We start from the raw sequence: 19,483 nt of genomic DNA, 5'->3' as shown, positions 1-19,483 counted from the left end.
ACCACCCCAACTCCATTTGTGGCTAGCTGACCACCCTAATGGGTGGTCGGCCAACCACAGTATTGATGTAGGTATTCTGGGTTTTTATTTTTATTTTTTTGAAAACATATTCTATGGATAAAAATTTCTTGCAAACTGGTTTACAGGAAATTTCCTACAAACTAGTTTATAGGAAATTTCATACAAAACCAACTTCTAATAGTGATATGTGTCATTTGCATGTCAAAAGCACATGTTTTTTTTTTTTAATAAATAATGATTCACCACTACTCATAGATATCACTTTTCACCACCTTGCCTATGTGGCAAATTGGTTTTTTTTTTTTTTTTAATAAAAAAAAAAGTTGGTCTCTCATTACCTTTTGAGTTTTAAAAATAAAATGAGGTGGGAGACCATCCTGTCACATATGCAATGTGGTAAAAAGTGCTATCTTTGGTTGGTGGTGTATCATTACTCTTCTTTAATTGAATGTGCTTCTCACATACCATTTTAATAGCTTAAATTATATTTGTCACTTTTAAAGACTAATTTGTATGAATTTTCTAAAAATCAATTTGTAAATTTTTTTTTTGTTCCTTTCACAAATATGACAAAAATAATTTATGCCCAACGGTGTTTATGGTATTCCAAAAAAAAAAAAATAAAAAATAAAAAAAAATCAGACTTCTTAAACAACGAAGCGGCGAGGTGGCACATTCTCTCTCTCATCAACTACAAAAACTCTCCGGATAGAAAAAACAAACTACGACACACTCTCTCTCTTCTCTGTCTCTCGCTAGGTTTTCGATTTTTAAACACCTCGTTTTCTATCTTAAGACTTGGGTTTTAGCTTGAATTGATGCAAAAGTTGAAGAGCTCAGATCTTTCAGATTGGTCCGGCAGGTAAATCTGGTGCCTAGGGTTTTGCCTTTTCAATCTCTGAAGCTTTTTCATTTTCTCTAATGTTTGTATATCCCCCTATTTGGTTCCCGAGAAAATCTTGGAAAACTGGAATTGCGAGCAATGCATTTTGAGAAGTTTTGCGTTTCTAACAAAATTATAACTGCCTCACAGCTGAGCCTAATGCATGAATTACATAAGCTTAATGAAAACAGTTCCTCGTTAGCATGATTTTAAGGTTGACTAAGAGGTATGATATCGATTGCTACCATTTGGTTTGTTTTGCTCATCGATGTGAGAAACATTGTTGATGTTATTGATGCTCAATTGGTTGCTTTTAGTGACGAATCCAAGTTTCAGGTTATTGTGGTTTCTGATATTTTCTCAGCAATCAAAGTGAAAGTTAGTGATTCGTATATTAATCTTTTTTTTTTTTATTACTGCTAATTAGTGGATCATTGGAAAGTCAAAGTTTGAAATATTTTAATAATATTTCTTGTGTTTATTTTTAGCAGTGAATTGGATTGTTGCTGACTGATATGTATTAATTGGATTGTTTTAATAGGGGAAGGATTGCTGCCAATGTTCGCATTTTTAGTGTGGAGATCCATAATTACTGTAATTAGTTGATATTTTTTTCTGTCTTTTCTATGTCAACCTAGCTTTGATTTGGACAGTTGTTGATTCATATTTATATTGATTAATCATGTTATTATAGGAAAAGCATTGTTGCTGGTGTTTAATCTTGAGATTGTAAGCATAAAGTTGTGGTGGTAGGAGATGGCTCGGGATTTGTCACGGTCGAGATCACCTTCGTATAGGCGCAGGTATTCTCCATCTCCTGTGGGACATAGGTATAGCAGGAGAAGTCGAAGAGACAGAAGTCGGTCACCGTATTCATCCTATTCTTATAGCAGGTGATCCCATTTATAGTCCCACTTCCTTGCACTGGTTTTTAAATGGTTTGAACGCAATTTTAACTTGTAAGAATGATTTCGGACTCATATCTTTCATGCTGTCTGGATTTACGAAATGTGTTCGAGTAAATCTGTACGCATATTTTCCTTCCCTGCTGATTTCAGTGCTTTTTTATCTTTCTAATATGAAGTCTATTTTGTGTAGGTTAGATTTAACTTAATAAGGGGATAGTTCAGGCAATCTTGATCTTCAAAAGTTTTTAATATCAGATTTAACCATAAATTTGGCAATGGTGGTTAGATTTCATGCATGCTGAATTTGGGCTACCAATGCTTTTACCAAGAGAAAAAAGGAAAGAAAAATGAGGTACTGGTGCAGTCATAATGGTTTATGTTGGGCGAATCTTATATGGTGTAAATATGAAAACAAATAATTTTAGTGTTTTGTGGATACCTGTTGACAGAAACATGGTTATATGTGTCTCCTTAATGCATTCGCTCCCTTGGATTCACTTTGGTCAGAAATTGAATAAAAATGTTGGAGTTTCTTATTTGTTTCCATTAGATAATTTGGAAAGGTATCAAAGTTTGTGAGAAAAGGAGCATGTTTTTCCAAAATATGAAGGTTGGATTCAGTCCATCTTCGGAGTGGGTGGATAGTGAATAGGTGGACGGAGATTTCTGGGTGGGGAAGATGGAGATTTTCCTTACCCCTTGGGTGATTTTCCCCTTGCCACCCGTTTGGACTGGTCTTTGATGGGGGATCCGTGTGAGGGGATCGATGTCACCTTAGAGGTTACCCCTCAAAAGGTAAAGGGTAGAAGGGAGCTTCTAAATTTAGAATGCTCCATCAACTATGATGCTAAGGGAGCATCCTCTAGGCGGGGGAAAGGTGAGACTCATGCTTTCTAGCGTCAAGTGCCTTGGGGGGTTTTTGGGCTTTGTTGTTTTGTGGGTTTTGGGTTTGAGGGCTTGTCGGGTATGGGTTTTGTGGGTGTTCTTGCTGTATCGTTTGGGTTTCTTCTGCTCGTTTGGAACCTCTTGTGTATACTGTCCGTATACTTTGGGGCGCCTTACGCTTTTTAATAAATTATATTAGTTATAAAAAAATAAAATAAAAAATGAAGGTTGTAGTTTGACTTAAACCTCCAATGTTAAAGTTGAGTATTTGAGTTCGTTACTTTCTGTGGGCTTTTGATGGAACACGATTCTTTTTTAGTTATGCCTGCCAAGATGAAACTTTTATTCAAATTTATTTTTACATTGTAATTCCTCATTATTTTGGCTTCTTTGTTTTTACATGTAGTAGTGGAAGCGGGTGGATAGTTACATTGTCTATCTTGGTCTATGTATAACTTCTTGCTGTTCGGAGAATCTTCTGTTTTCATGAGCTCCATTGAACACCTTCATGATCTGTGCACATATGATTGATGATAGTCATGCTAATTTTGAAGTATGTTGCTCGATAATGGCCAAAAAGTTTGTTGATTTGTCACTTCGTTTGTAAGAATTGTCAGTGGGCGTATCTGGCCTTCAGGCAACTCACCTTGTGCATAGAAATCCCAAAAAAAAGAGTCAAATAAAATAATTGGAGCAAAAGATTAAAGAGTGTTGTGAGGGTGGGATACGATGCATGCTCTTCATGAGAAAATTGAAAAAAACTCTTTCTTCCCGTTGTATGGGAAGTGAGCAGGTGATGGGTGGCCATTGGTTGTCCTTTTGTTGCTCGATTGTGACATTTGCTTCTTCATGTGATAAAAGATGGAGCACACAAAGGTTATTCTTAACAGTGTATGAGGTAACTTGTACATGCTTCTGTATTTTACTGTACTAAATGGTGGACTGACTTGATACTTATATGTATAATAGCATCCAATTTCTTTAACATTTTTGTTTTGGTGTGTTGCTCAATAAATTTAATGTTCTTATACAGACGGAAAAGTCGTTCTATTTCCCCAAGACACCGCAGAAGTCGTTCACCTCCAAGACGTCATAAAAGTCGTTCTCCAACTCCAAGAAATCATAAGAGGCAAAGGAGTAGGAGTTCCTCCTTGTCTCCTATTCGTAAATCTTCAAGTTCAAGTCTTGGGTCAATAGAACGCAAAAATGCAAGTGAAAAATTGAGAATAGAAGAAGAAGAGAAGAAAAGGTATATCAATTTCATCACGTATGCTTCTGGCTTAGTTATGTCTCGTCTCCTTTCTCTAGGTTTATTTTGAGTTGCACTGCACATATTGAAAGGCCATAGATCAAGTTTACATGTGTTTCTTTTTACCTCCTATTTTGTGCTGAGAAGGTACTTGAAAATACTGTTATTATTTCTATCACATATAATATAGTAATTTGGGTTATGGGTAGGAAAATACTTGTATGGACTGTTACAGCTGTTTGCCCTAAAGGGTTTTTGTTTTATGGGAATGATGCATTAAAAAATTCACCACAGAAACTATGAATTCATACTACATCTTGGCAGTCTGGTTCCTCACAGGTCAAGGAAGATCACTTTTATCGTTTTTTTCTCCATAGCAACCTCTGGAGCCCAAGATCTTCAATTGTTTATTTGTATATATCTTTGTTAGAGGAAGATGGCGTCAGAAGAGCAAACTGGGTTTTTATTGATGTCTGAAATCTCAAGTACACATCATAAAATATCACATGTTTTTACATACATATGAGATATTTTACATTTCTCCAAGGAAAGAAATTTCAGACTGATGTCTTCATTTTACTGGAAAATAGAAAATACGGCATGCACAAGTCAAATGTGATATGATATATCTTTATTGAAAAGCAGATTTGATTGGGAACCAATTCTTAGGCCCACAATAACTTAAAATACTATAATTGAGTCTTGTACAACTATTTGATCCGTCACACTTGCAATGTAATGCTGTAACATTCAAAATGAGCAGCATACCTGGTGGCGCAAGTTTGTTACTCCTCTTGATGGGGGATTCTTTTGTCACCAAGCAACCTCCTTTGTTGCACTTTCTAGAAGTTAAATAAAGTCAACATAACAGAATACTGAGGTTGTTTTTGGAAGGTTTTAAGCACTTATCTAGTGTGGGATTCTGTCAAAATGAGTGTTTTCTTTTTCAAGTATGATATGCAAAAAATTGCTGTGCGGCACTTCAAGGTGTAGAATTGATGTCATGGGGTGATTCAACTTGTTAATGAAGGAGTCATGTTCTTAAAGTTATATATATATATATATATATATATATCCTTTTACCGTTTTCTCAATTAAATGTTCTGCCCTTTACAAAGCAGTTTTTATAATTACTTCTTGCGTTATACATAAGGCAAAAAATTAAGAAAAGAGATAGAGGCCTTTGATTTTTAAGATTCTAAGTGTGTAAAGCATTACTTTTTAGCAAGTTATTTCTGATGGAAATGGTGGATATGTGCTGATAGATGTTTTTGCCCCATAATCCTTTTAAATTTTACAAAGGACTGCAGAAAAATCTTATTTGGATGATAACATACATCCGCTCTTGCATATCAATTGTAGGCTTCATTTGAGACATATAGTTGGTTCTACAAATGTTCTTCCCCTCTTTGAGGTTCTTGTTTAGGAACATTTTTTTTCCCTTTTTTAACTATCACTACTCACAGGTATAGATAATTTTTTTGATAAGTAATCAAGATGTATATAAAAAGCGTAAGGCACTCCCAGGTATGCATGAAGTATACAAGAGAAAACACATAGTTAGAAGGGGAAAAAAGAACAAGAAGATCACAAATTAAGCACCAAAGGGGATGCAAAAGTCGTTGTCTAAAGGTATAGAAGAATAAAGATATAAGCTCATCTAGCATTCTCTCACAGTCCTCAAAACTCCTGTAGCAGTCCATCAACAAGCAAGTAAATCAGCAACTTGTTTAGGCATAACCCAAGATAACCTGAAGCGGTTGAAAAAAGCACTCCTTAAGGCGCAAGCAACCTCACAATGAAGAAGAAGATGGTCTACCACAATAATATGCCTCTCCCTTAGGTTGTCCATGGTAAGGATCTTTCTTAGAACTGCCAACTAAAAAAAAAAAGCCATCCTTGAGGGAGCCGTAGTCTGCCAAATACTCTTTCAAGGGAAAGGAGAGCCTTCATTATGACTTAGGATACTGTAGAAAGATTTAACATCGAGCAACCTTCTTTTGGAAGAAGCCCACCTTATCTTATCTTCACCTTCCTGTCTCATTCTAACTGAATACAACAAATTGTAGAACGTGGCAAAGATATCCACCTCTCAATCATGAAATGCACTAGCAAAGCTAATGTTCCATTGATTGGAGCTGCTAGAAATCTCTCAAGTGAGCCACTATGGAAGCATCCTTCCCACAAGCAATACCATAACATCAGAAAGCCTTCCTTTAGGGCCTTGTCTCCACACCATAAATCATGCCAGAAATTGACCGTAGAGCCGTGTCCCACCTCAAATCTAGTATGACTTGAGAACTTACCCAACACCTCCTTATATTCTTTCATAATCCCAACTCATGCGCTCCATATCGCTCATTAGAACACCACCCTCCAAACGAACGGCCAAATTTGGAGTCTACTACAAGTCTCCACCAAGCATCTCTTTCATGCCCATAATGCCAACTAAGAGAGCTTGATTGAACAATAACAAGTTTCGAACCCCCTAACCTCCCTCAACAATCGGAGAGCAAACCTTAGACCAACTAACCGGATGAAATTTGAATTCTTCGCTAAGCCAACCCCATAAGAAATATTGTTGGATCTTGTCAATATGGTTTGCAACACCCCAAGTGGGAGGGAATAGAGACATGTAGTACGTGGACAAGTTGGAAACTGTATTCTTAATAAGGGTAACCCTACCACCTTTTGACAAATATATTATTTTCCAACTAGCCAACCGACAAAGAAGAAACCCTACAACCTTGTATAGCTGCCAATCCCTCCACATTACCAACGCCCATAGTGACCAATTCCATCTTTAGACAAACTGATCTTTAAACTTGAAACAACTTTAAAATATAAGAAAAAACATCACAAATTTTGAAGATGATCTGGGTCAACCTTATTAAATTTTTTTTTTGATGAGTGGGTCAACTTCATTAAAAATCAAAGTATTATATGCAAACAGGAGGTAAGATACCAATCCCTCCAACAGAAAAGCTAGTCTGAAGACCCTCACTCGCTGCTGTAGAGATCATCTTAACCAAAGCCTCCATCACAATGACAAACAATAAGGGAGACAGAGGGTCCCTCTGTCTCAATTCGCGGGAGCTATTAAAAAAAAAACCGGTGGGAGTGCCGTTAACCAAAACCGAAAAACGCATTGAGGAGATACAATGAGCTATCCAAGAGCTCTATTTTCCTCCAAAACTGCACCTTCTCAACATGTACAACAAGAAGTCCCAGTCAACATGATCATATGCTTTTTCTATGTCCAACTTGTAGAGTACACCCTGCTCTCCAGATTTTAATTTACTATCAAGACATTTTAGAGGCAATACGAAAGAAAATGACAAATGGAAAAAAACCTAAATAAACATACGTATATGAAATTGAAGGGCTGCATCTAGAAAACAATCTGACCTTACATGCTTTGCAGCCACTAAATGATTTCCATGAGCTATGGTTTTTCTTGTTTTTTAGAATTTTTGTAGTACATATGAAATCTAGCCTCCGAAGACATTTGTTTTGGCTCCTTTACTGATCATAGGCAAGTTCAGCAGAGCTAAATAGCCATAATCTCTAGAAGTTGCTAATTCTTCCACAAGTTTTTGAATATAAGACCAAAATCTTAGAAACAATAGAACCGTATTCAGGATGGCTTTGTATTAACCATCATGTTCTTTTAGACAAGTTCAGTATTCAATGGACTCTGTAGTTATTATACCTCAAGGGTTTAAGAACTTAAAGATGAAGTTTAAGCTTTCACCTAAAAAACTCAAAAAAAAAAAAAAAAAAAAAAAAAAAAAAAACTAGCAGTTTTGTTCGACGAAGTCGGTAGAAAGAGAGAGGGAGAGGGAAGAAAGGCAGTTTATTAGATCATTGTTGACCCTCTTTGAGGGATATAAAAATCAACCTAGAATCCATTATTGAGTTGTAAATAGTAGGTTCGAGATTCTAATGAAGTGGCCCTATGTCTGTGGTACCTCTTGTTTTGAAGTCGAATATAGTTCTGTTCGATGAAGTTCAATTTTGTTTCCAGGAGCATTTCTTAGACTCGCATGAAATAAATCTCTACAGTATTCATGGGAAATCCAATAATGAAGTTCAAATGTATACTTCTATTTGGAATACGATTTTTAGTGATACTAAAATGCGCCCCTGTTCCTTGGATATAATGGCCAAGTTAATTGGACAAAAAAGCTAAATTTTATTTTGATGAATAATTGTGTTTTCAAAAATCTGACATTTCAGGAGTTCTCTTTTACTATTTATCCCATCTAGTTTGCTATGAACATAAATGTACCTGTAATAGCTGAACTTTTTACCCACCAGATAAATAAAATAAAATAAAAAAGAATTCTACCATGTTCTTATTATATCCTGAATGAAGAAAAGATCAGTTGGTAATATTTCCTACTTTTCTATTACTGAAATGAAATGATTCTCTGGTAATCTGTTAGTAATGTGAACTTTAATCCGAAATTCCTCTAGTATGAAGCAATGCCTGATAAGGGTACTAGGGCGTGTGACATAAGTCCTGAGCTTTTGAAACACTTGGGCAGGTTGAGCATACTCCAACGCCCAGCCCAGCTAATGGGTGGGCTTTATTTTTAGATATGGGATTGAGATTGGGCAGAGGCTGTATTTTATGAAATTACAAAATTGAAACAAGCATTCCTTCTAATGCAAAGTATCTTGCTAGAATCTATAATTACCTCTTTCCTCCAGTTTTGGTTCCCCTTCTGCAATTTCTTTCTTCGTGCTAGTTTGGTGTTCTAATTTGTTGAGCTAGGTTTTCAATGAACACCTCTAGATTTTGGGACATGCTTTCTTCCTTGTATCTCCTGAATCAGTGAGCTTGAGAATTTTCTCATCTTTGCTTTAGCCGAGCTGATGTTCATGTTGCCCCCATTATCCGGTTGAAAGATAATCCAAATTCCTTGTCTCTATTTTTTTTTCTCCCTGAGTACAGCATAACAACTATTTGTAATTCTGGTTTTCGTTTGGGATGGATCTAATGGTTTGAAATATGATTAACAGAGGTGATTTGGGTCTCATCTAGTTAGTCAAGAAATACCTTGGGGTAATTTGTTGCTATTGTAGGGCCTAAACTGCAAAGTTGACTTCGCTCAGCCTAAACCAGTCTATGCATTCTTGGGGTTATACAGGTTTAAAAAGTTAAGAGTCCGTTTGGTGAGGCTACTGCTTTTCAAAGGTTTCATGAAAACAAGAAACTTCAACTGCTCTGAGAGGCACAAGCTGCCTAAAAAGCCCAAGCCACTGTACAAAAGCAGTGAAAGGCCCATTGCCAAACTGGTTGCAGGTGTATTCTTTTTTGATAACCTGAAGCAGCATTGGGGAAGCCATGAAAATCCCCGTGATATTAGGACTTAGTTTAGTTATATTTAGGATGCAAATTTGGGGGTGGACTTCTGACCCCTTATGGCTGCAATTTGAGTTGGACTCTTATCTAACCAATTTGCTTGTGTAACAGTCGTAATACTTTGCAAGTGTGGAGCTCTAATTGTTGTCCTGTGATTGTTTTCTGAACAGCTGAATTTCTAGCTTTTGTCATTGTTTTGGTGCATTTGGCACTGGATTATTACAAAAACTTGGCTAAATATATTTCAAAACCCATAAATCTTTATCTTATAAAAAATGTTGTGTGCAAGAATTGAAGTTTGTCAGTGATCAGTTTTAAAACTGCAGCAGGTTACTTGACTTTCTTCTCCACAGGCTTTTCTGAAGGAAGATACTGCTATAGTTCAACTTGTTATATTTGATGATCAAATTGGGTGCTTCGTTTATCTACTGTTCACCAGTTTTGAAACTCATTTGTTTGGATCAGGATTCGGTTAGAGGTATGCCTTAAAAGCATAAGCATATATTTAGTGCCCTTGCTGTCATGAAGGTTAGTTTGCCATTTATTATAGCTACGTACTGAGTAGAGAGAAGGAAAAAAAAAGAAAGACGCAGATGTCATTATTGACCTCTTAGCTTTATAGTTGTCTGGATTCAAAAACCTTTGGAATCATAAGCGCAACGATTGGAATATTCAGTGCGGTGTTTCCCCCCACTGCATGAATGGTCATTTCCTGCCTAACTTTTTATCTTTACTCTCAGGCGACAACAGGAAGCAGAATTGAAATTGATAGAAGAAGAGACTACGAAAAGAGTGGAAGAAGCAATTCGTAGGGAAGTCGAAGTGAGCATGCACTCTGAGGAGATTAAGCTGGAAGTACAGAGGCGGTTGGAGGAGGGACGGAAGAGACTTCATGATGAAGTTGCAGCTCAACTTGAGAAAGAAAAGGAATCTGCTATTATTGAGGCAAGGCAAAAGGAGGTATATATTTTGGATTGCTAGCGCCCTTCCCTTTTTCTCCCCTCTGGTATGAATGACACATTATTGTTCGTATCATGATGTCCCATTTAGGTACTTGGGGGGAAATTATTTTCAGAATTCTTTCCTATAAAAATTTGCCGCCTTGTGCAATTTTCAGTAATCTGTTAGATATGGGACGAAGTTTTGTTGTATTTAAGAGGAAGAGAAATCAATCTCAAATTCAGTGGCATGGTATGTGAGATTGGGTTTTGCAAAAACTTTAAAATAAATGGGTAAAGTTACTAGTTTTCTTTCAGTTGCTAGGGAAATTGAGGGTATGTGGTAATCCCATTGTTTGGGATTTATTGGGGAGGAATGCTAGATATTACATTTTTATCCTCCAATTTTCCTACAGTGTTGAGGTGACAATCCTAATCAACTCTTGGATATTTTTTTTGGGAAAACTTTACTTATAACCCCTAATCTTTCATGACTTTAGAAAAAAGGTACCCAAACTTTAAAAAGTGTCAATTTAGGGTATATATCTTTCAATTTTTTTCAATTAAATAACCATCTGTTAAAATTTTTCGTTAAATCCTATTAAAATTTTCAAAATACCTCTGTATTTATTTTTTTTTAAAAAGGTTATAAATTTTTTCTAAGATTCAGGCATGGGTATTTTTACAAATTCTATAAAATTCTGATCAACACTTAAATCTTAGTAAGTTTTTTATTTTTTTTTTCCCCTAAAAAAAGGAGGGGTATTTTGGAAATTTTGATAAGATTTAACAGAAAAATCTAACGGAAAGTTGAAATTGAAAAAAATTAAAAGATGGATACCCTAAATTGATACTTTTTAAAGCTTGAGTACATTTTTTCAAAAGTGATGAAAGATCAGGGGTTATAAGTGAAGTTCTCCCTATTTTTTTTTTTGTTTTAACAAAGACTAATCCAATTGTTGGTTGGGATTGTTACCTCATTATTGTGGGATAATCGAAAGATAAAAATATAGTTTATAACATTATCTTATGCCAAGTTGGTGGTGTTTTGGTTTTGAAAAAGTCATTTGCTGGAGACCTGAGGAGCATCATATGGAATGCCATTCTGTTTTATCTTTATGTGGAGTTGTATTCGGAGGGAGAAGATTGCTTGGACATTTAATGGATTTGAATTATCAATGTTGATTGGATGAGAGCATATGGGGGTTTGTATTATTTAATCGTTCTTGAAATTTTTAAATCTTTGTAATGTTAAATATTAGCTATAATTTCTTGTTTATTTTTATTTTTTTTTCACTCTTTAGCATATCTTTTTATACAATTGCTGTATATTTAGTCTTGCCTTTATAGTTTTATTGTTTTAAATCAACTCCTGCTACTTATCAAAAGCATTATTACGGAAGTATTGTAGAAGTAATCTGCCAAAACCATCTTGGCGTACACTTTTTTCTGTGAGAAGGATTCTGTTGGTGGTTTTGATGGGCCTCTTCTTTTCTTCCATTTACCTCACTCCTTCCAGAATAATCGAAGCTGATTTACTTTGGTTCTCACAGGAAAGGGCTTGGAAAGAGAAAGAAGAGCTGGAAAGGATGCTGGAGGAGAACCGGAGGAGGATAGAAGAAGCCCAGAGAAGGGAAGCTCTAGAGCAGCAGCGGCGAGAGGAGGAACGGTACCGGGAGCTAGAAGAGCTGCAAAGACAAAAGGAAGAGGCTATGCGAAGAAAGAAACAGCAAGAGGAGGAAGAACGGCTAAACCAGATTAAATTGTTGGGCAAGAACAAATCCCGTCCGAAATTGTCGTTTGCATTTGGCTCCAAGTGAATATTTGTAAAAACTTGGTTTGATTGGTTTTCGAGCGTATGTGCTGGATTTAGTTCCATGTACACATTCCAAATTCGTGAAAACTATTTGTTGTTTGATAAAGTTTTTGGCCCCCCTTTCATTCTTGTTTACCTGTCCATCTTTCTTACTTGGCTTGTTTGTTTGGCCCTTTTTCTCCTTGCTTGGATACTTGAGTCTGGTTTCTCCAGTAGGGTTTAGAATCAAACATCTTCCCATCTACAAAATCAAGCCCCATCACTTTTCTTCTGCAGTTGCGACACGACCTGAACTTGACATAGGGCACTAGGATTGACACTTTTTTATACGACTCACAAATTCGATATGAAATTAAAATGATAGGGTTGAGGGATGCTCCACTACTTTTGCAACGGGATAACGTTTAGAATGGATGTCATCTCACGTAAATGTTGATAAGTTCACCAACAAATTAGGTTTCATCGACAAAGCAATCTAAATATTAAAAAGCTTTTATAGATAATTTTATTAATCAAAATAAAAAGTATCATTACATACATGAAAGTTTTTAAGAAAAAGACTCGTCTCAAAGTCTCCGTAGACCTGTTATCGGCATTTTGTCTTTCCATCACCTCTCCATCTATGAAAAAAAATATAACTTAAAAAAAGGTGTGGGTGCTTTGATCATATGTATTATAGGGACGAAGTTTTTAAGCACTTAAAAAAGACTTACGTTGTAGGAATAATTCCAAAAATTTCTCATGTGTCACTCTTGTTTCTCTAAAAATGAAGTGTCTTTTAAAATTATAATTTGATCAAAATTTAAAATAATAATTAATTGTAAGCTTAATAAAAATTTTAAAAGTCACGTAATGTTTGAAAGAACACAAAAATAACAAAAGGGAAAGCGTAAGTTTTAGCATTACTTCCTTATTGTCACTCTTGAATTTGAGTGCTGTAAATTGTAATTTGCTAATATCCCCCACTGTCTGTCACTTTTCAGTTCGCATGGCTAATTGCTTTGAAAACTGACAATTGTAATTAACTAATTTCCAACCGTCACCTTTTGAGTTCACATGGCTAATTGGTTTGACAACTCAAAAGTTCACATGTCATTTATAATGGGTGTGCCATTTCTTTGACAAGCCGTCAAAATTTTAGGGTTCACATATTTGATGGTCATTATAAATTTACACTAATGCTCCGTTTGTTTCGGTTTAAAATAATTTTTGAAAAACGATTTCAGCATTTTCCGGTGTTTGGTAAGGGCGAAAATAATGGTCAACGAAAATCATTTCCAGTTTGACCGTAAAAGCTTCTTTAATTTTCGGAAAACGATTTACGATTTTTAAAACCGTAAATCGTTTTATGAAATGAAACTCTTCGTCCTTACACACATGTTTGATATCCGATCTTCAGAATTTAACAATTATCGGTCGTCGGAATTTGGTCGGCGTCGGAGTCCAACAACATCTGGTCGCCGGAACCCTGCCGGTGCCGGAATCAGTCACCGGAATTATGCCGGCGCTGGAATCCGGCCACCGGATGACCAAATTCCGGCCGGAATTTACCGGTTTCCGGCCATTGATCCGGCCGGATCTGGCCAAAACGGCCAGGATCCGGCCGGATATGACCGGATCCGGCCATTGATCCGGCCGGATCCGGAAGATTCCGTCCAGATCTGGCCAAAATGGCTAGGATCCGGCCGGATATGACTGGATCCGGCCATTGATCTGGCTGGATCCGAAAGATTCCGGCCGGATCCGATCAAACTTTTTCGCCGGAATCCGGCGACAGCGATCGGACGTTGCCGGATTCCGGCGACATTTGCCAAACTTTGATTTTTGCATTTCGTAATTTTTTTTCGTGCAAACCAAACACCGAAAAATATTTTCAAGAAAATCATTTTTTCTGAAAATAATTTCGTCGAAATCATTTTACGTCGAAACAAACGGAGCATAAAGTAAGAGTATTTTCATAAGATTTTGTTCAAATTGATCACATCAAGGCACATGACTACTTTCCATTTATTCTAACGCCTGAGGCTGACGAAAGGGCTTTATTTATTATTTATTATTTATTATACAAAATGATAACTTGCTGTATCTAAATGTCATATTTGTTAGTTTGTATGACTAATTTGAAAACGCGCGAGTGTTAGTTTAAGGGGCCTAAATATATTTACCCCATAAATATAATACAGAAATCTCGCAGCAGAATAAATTTTTCATTTTCTTTTGATATCACAATCTCATCTCAATAAATATACGAGAGCTACTATATAAACCTCAAATTTAAACAAAATATTAACAATGTTAAGTTACAATATTAAATACATGCTCTAACATTGTTTAACAAAAAGTGTCACAGATAGTACATAAAATATATACAATATTAGACTAACAACAAAATCGAGGCTACTGTCAGCCTCATCCATAATATCCTAAACATAAATAAGAGTCCTTGTCCTCAGCTTCCTCTCCTGCATCAATTATGAAATTATAAAATTATCACAATTTTACAGGCGGATATATGAGTCCACAATCCCACTAAGTATAATAAAAACGTACCTTATGCAATAAGAGCCCCCATTTTTAGAAAATATGTTTAACTTGTGTTTATAATAGCGCATAGTTTAGAATTTTCAAAAAATAGAATTTTATTATTGAAAATTCATAGCTGATAAGATAACCACAATAGAGAAGTTTATATACTTAAATACGTAAAATTCTTTTTTTTTTTTTTTGCGCTTTCTTTATAATGTATAACTTTAGGGGCGGAGCCCGGGGGGGGGAGTCACATGCCCCCCTCAACTCCCAAAAATTCTTCTTACTCATGGTAGAACTTTTACATATGCCCCAATTGCCCACCCTCAAGGCCTCAGCAACTCATAGGGGGATAGAATTGCCCACCCTCTGCCGTGATTTTCTTCTGCTGTTACTGTTCAAGCCGTTTATGCAGTTAAAAAGTTACAAAAGTTGAAGAAGAGAGGAAGGTTGAAGATGATGCATGTGTTTTTCTTTTCTTTTCTTTTCAAAACGCATCGTTTAATTGACAAGGCCCCTAAAAAGAAAGAAAGTACGTGAAGCAAAGCACGTCAAAGCAAAATTCACAAGTCAATTTTTTTTTTCTTTTTCTTTTTTTTTTTTTAATTATTATTTGGCTTAAACTAGCAAATCCCAAGTTTCCAACCACCAAGTGCTATATATATATGTAATATCCCGTATTTTAAGATATTGAATAAAATATCTTAAAATATGATTTAAGACATAATAATAATGAAAAAGAATAAATATGAATATTTATAGAAATAAATATTCATTTAAAAGCCTTTATAGTTGTATTTTGATAAAAACTCAAACGGACCTTAAACTTTGGAATAACGAAAATAGGGCAAATGAACTCCGTTTTCATCGATTCAAAAGCCAGAACGCTCGTCTCATAGTCCTCTAGCTACCCTCCAAATTTAATAATTTTTGGACTCCATTTACTACCCAAAAACATCCATGAAAAGTTATACCTCTGAATTGGACGAAAATTCAGATATATAGATTTTGTAGGCCCATTTCTATTTCTATAAAAACTCAGCCAAGCCCATGTTAGCCCAGCCCATCTCATCCCAGCCTCCTTACACGTTGATACTGCCCAGTTACTGCCTAGTTTAATTGCAAAGAGAATCAAAGCATCTAGTTAGAAGCTAAGATTTAGTTAGGAAAAGATAAGAAAATTATGCAATCTAATGATTGAGATTCCTTTAGATGAGATGAGTCACCTAGCTATTCCCCTACCTTGATGAATCATGTGCGACTCCTTCCTCTCTTTTCCTTCTCTGATTTTTATCCTTCCCTTGAGATGAGTCACGAATGCCCAGCTCACTTCTACAAGCCCAAACTTGCTGCCCAAGTAGCATTCTTGACCATCAGATCAGATTAAAAATCAAGCGATCTTGACCGTCCAAAAATGTATAAATTGAGGTGCATCCCCCTTTTACATTTCACGCACAAGCTGCCCCATTCTTCTTCTTCTTTCTTTCTTTCTACGTTTTGCAGAATTCTCTAGCTTTCTCCCTGTCTTCCTCTATTTTACAGCAGGAAACCAGAAACTCTTCATCTTCTATGTTTCTCTTCCAACCCGCAGCAACTCTCTCCTTCCTTCTTCTTTCTTCTCTGTTCTCCTTCTTTCCCGTTCTTCCCTTTACTCTCTCTTGCCGAGAGAGACACAGGGAGACTGAACGAGAGAGTGAGAGACCGTGAGAGGGAGAGAAGAAACTGAGTAGGAGACCCAAAACCGACCCTCCCTTCTCTTTCGGTCACTGCTTAACCAAAATAAGAATAGAAAATCTGCAGCATCACTTCTTTTAAAAGCTGCAGAAATTCCCTCATCTTCCCCTCCCTTTGATTCTTTCGGCTCATGTGAGTTGCTGCAGGAGAGAATTCTCTTGTATCTCTCACGGTTCAGAATCAGAAAAAGAGAAAAAGATTCTCTTGGTAAGTCTTCTTCTCTCTCAAACTCTCTCTTCTAGTGGCCGTGGGAGTGTCTTTAGAAAGAACAAAAAATAAAAGAAATAGAAGCTCTCTTTCTCACCGACTATAATCTCTCCCAACCGGGTATCTATACAAAATATATAACCTAGTGATATATTTGGTAAGTCATTTATAAGGTTTTGTTTTAATGTTTTATAAGTGTCGTTAAAGAAATCTAACGTTATAAGTTGTGTTTTAAATAGGGCTTTTTAGGTGGCGCAAATGATTTATAAATCACGTTGTTATAATGTCCAAATAAAATATGTGTTAAAATAAATAACCTATTTTATGCCATTATAATATTTAAGCGGCATTATAAATCGGGTTAAGTGGTTTAAAAGTCGAAATGATAAAAACGTCAAAATAAGTTCTTAGTATTTTATACTAATATATTATCAAATGTATATAACTGTGCAGTCATTATTCCTGTGGATCTTTCTTTGTAGCAGAAAACGGTGAGTATTTCTTACTCACTGAGGGTGATGCTGATTTTCCATAATGTTATGATTTCTGCTTTATTTAATTGGTTGCGCATGTGGAATTTGCATATTTTGTTATTTGAATTAATGAATTTTATTATAACAAAGTTGGGAGTGACGTCTGCCAACGGATCAGGGAGTGACGTCTTCCTGAGCCAGAAATATTAATAAACAACAGAGTAGGGAGTTACGTCTGCCTACGGAACAGGGAGTAACGTCTGCCTGTGCCAAAAAGATAATAAATTGTTAGAGGAGTAACGTCTCCTTAGAACTCGCTAAACGAGAGTTACGTCTCCTATAACTCGATAAGCGGGAGTTACGTCTCCTATAACACGCAAGACAGGAATTACGTTTCCTTGAATCTATGTGTTAGAGTTATGTCTCTAAAGATTGAACGCAAGAAGATCATGATTTATTTTATAATAAGACTGTGCATATAAAACTGTCATTTTATTATGTCATTGCATTGTGATATTTATTTCTAATAAATCAGCAATTATAATATTATTAAAAACAGTGGACTCACTAGGTATTTTTGTATTATTGTTTCTATCTGTATTATATATTAATACAGGTTATGAGGATGAAGAGTATCAAGACTATCCAGACGCTTAGATGGATATGAGTAGCAGTCTTTTTAGGCTAGGTTACCTCTTGTGTTGTGGTCTCTTGGATGTGATGGACTACCCTGCCTAGTTTATCCTTTCATGTACATATGTCAAACTCTTTTTATATGTCCCTGATGTTATAATATTTTGGTATTACTGATACTTTATTTAGTGCCGCTTGTGACACGTATGTTATTATTTTAGATGTATTTATATTATCAGAACAAAGGTTATTATTTTATATATTGAGATTATTCAGTCAGCTCTGATGTGTCATTGTTAAGAAAAAAAAAAAAAAGGATATTTCGCTGCCAATTTATAATTCTGATGATGTCGTAATGTCACGTGAAAATCGAAAATTTCACTTACGCTTTTTATAAAAGGCGGGTCGTTACAATATATATATATATATATATATATATATTTATTATTATTATTACTTCAAGTCATCAAGTGTGAGACTTATGCTCCGTTTGTTTCGGCGTAAAATGATTTTTGGAAAATAATTTCGGCATTTTCCGGTGTTTGGTAAGGGCGAAAATAATAGTCAACCGAAAAATAATTTCTGTTTGACAAAAAATGCTTAGTAAATTTCAGAAAATGGTTTACGCTTTTTAAAAGCATAAATCGTTTTCCGAAGACGCCAGACGTAGTCGATCTATTTTAAAACGGCACAGTCGACCTTCATGTTCAAGCAGCCGACCACCATCGAAATATTGTCGGTATCGGAATTCGACCACATCCGGTTAATGTCGACGGAATCCGGCCACCTTCGTCGGAATCCGGTCAGCCGGATCCCGGCCCGCCCTGAACTGAGAGGCCAGTTCCCGGCCGGCCCTGGCCAGACGGATCTGGCCAGATCCGGCCACTTTCGCCAAAATTCGGCTATCCCAGATTCCGACGAAACTGTCTGGATTCCGGCCTTTATTTCGAATTTTGGCTATATTAGCCGGAATCAGGTAAAAATGATCAGAATCTTGTCGGTTAGTGACCGAATCTCGTCATTGATGATTTTTATATTATTTTACATTAATATTTTTTGTTGTGAATAAAAATTGATTTTTATAAGTTAATATGATTGAATAAAAATATAAAAAAATATTTGCGATTTTCCGTACGCGCCAAACACCGGAAAATGCTTTCGACGGAAAATGGTTTCCTGAAAAATGACTTTCCTGAAAACATTTTACGTCGAAACAAATGGAGCATTAGAAGAATTGGGATTTGCCGATTCTTCTTACAGTATTTCTTTCTAACTTTAAGCATTCAACATTTCAAATCAAGCTATCACGTTTCATCTGTTCAAATCAATTTATTTGTAATTTTGTAAAAAGTAATATATTCAGATATGTAATCAAACTTTTATATTTATAATGCTCTTTTCTTTTTTTTTTTTCTTTTCTTATTTTAATTGTATAAAATATATAATTGTAGTTATATGAGATTATAGAGAACAACAATTATTCTATTGAGCTTCAATCAAATTATAAACAAGCTCGTATTAAGGTAAATTTAGCCAATCTGCCACTAGATCCTTGCTTAAGAAAAAAAAGTTTATGATTACATTCTAGTGATAGAGACCAAATCTGAATAGTATATTTACAAAAAAGACTTTGTCAACCAGTTAACCATAATTTTTGACAAATACAATTTGGAAAAACATGGCGTTGTTTCAATCCAGCATGGCTCAAAGAATATGTGTTTTAAACAATGACTAATTCTTGCTTAATTATTTATTTATTGCATTAGTTACATTTTTAAATATTTTTAATTGATTTTTATTCAACTTATTTTTTTTTTTCATTCATCATAAAAAAAAAAA

The 19,483-nt window shown here is 35.6% G+C and overlaps 1 protein-coding gene across 6 annotated transcripts; it reads left to right on the top strand.

Moving 5' to 3' along the window:
• The first annotated feature begins 701 nt into the window (after positions 1-701).
• LOC133881457 (uncharacterized protein At1g10890) lies at positions 702-12,177 on the top strand. 6 transcript variants are annotated; one of them, XM_062320390.1, is made up of 7 exons: positions 702-883; positions 1,055-1,130; positions 1,446-1,498; positions 1,599-1,797; positions 3,731-3,946; positions 10,058-10,277; positions 11,809-12,177. In XM_062320390.1, the coding sequence occupies exons 4-7, from the start codon at positions 1,661-1,663 to the stop codon at positions 12,073-12,075; spliced, it is 840 nt and encodes a 279-aa protein (XP_062176374.1). In that variant the 5' UTR covers positions 702-883; positions 1,055-1,130; positions 1,446-1,498; positions 1,599-1,660; the 3' UTR covers positions 12,076-12,177. The 6 variants fall into 6 exon arrangements, with proteins under 6 accessions (XP_062176374.1, XP_062176372.1, XP_062176373.1 ...); XM_062320388.1 differs by lacking the exon at positions 1,055-1,130; XM_062320391.1 differs by lacking the exons at positions 702-883; positions 1,055-1,130 and adding an exon at positions 1,264-1,282.
• Positions 12,178-19,483: the final 7,306 nt, after the last annotated feature.

This window comes from Alnus glutinosa, chromosome 11 (genome assembly GCF_958979055.1).
Source record: "Alnus glutinosa chromosome 11, dhAlnGlut1.1, whole genome shotgun sequence".
NCBI classification, from domain to species: domain Eukaryota; kingdom Viridiplantae; phylum Streptophyta; class Magnoliopsida; order Fagales; family Betulaceae; genus Alnus; species Alnus glutinosa.
This window is presented reverse-complemented; position numbering and strand designations above follow the sequence as displayed.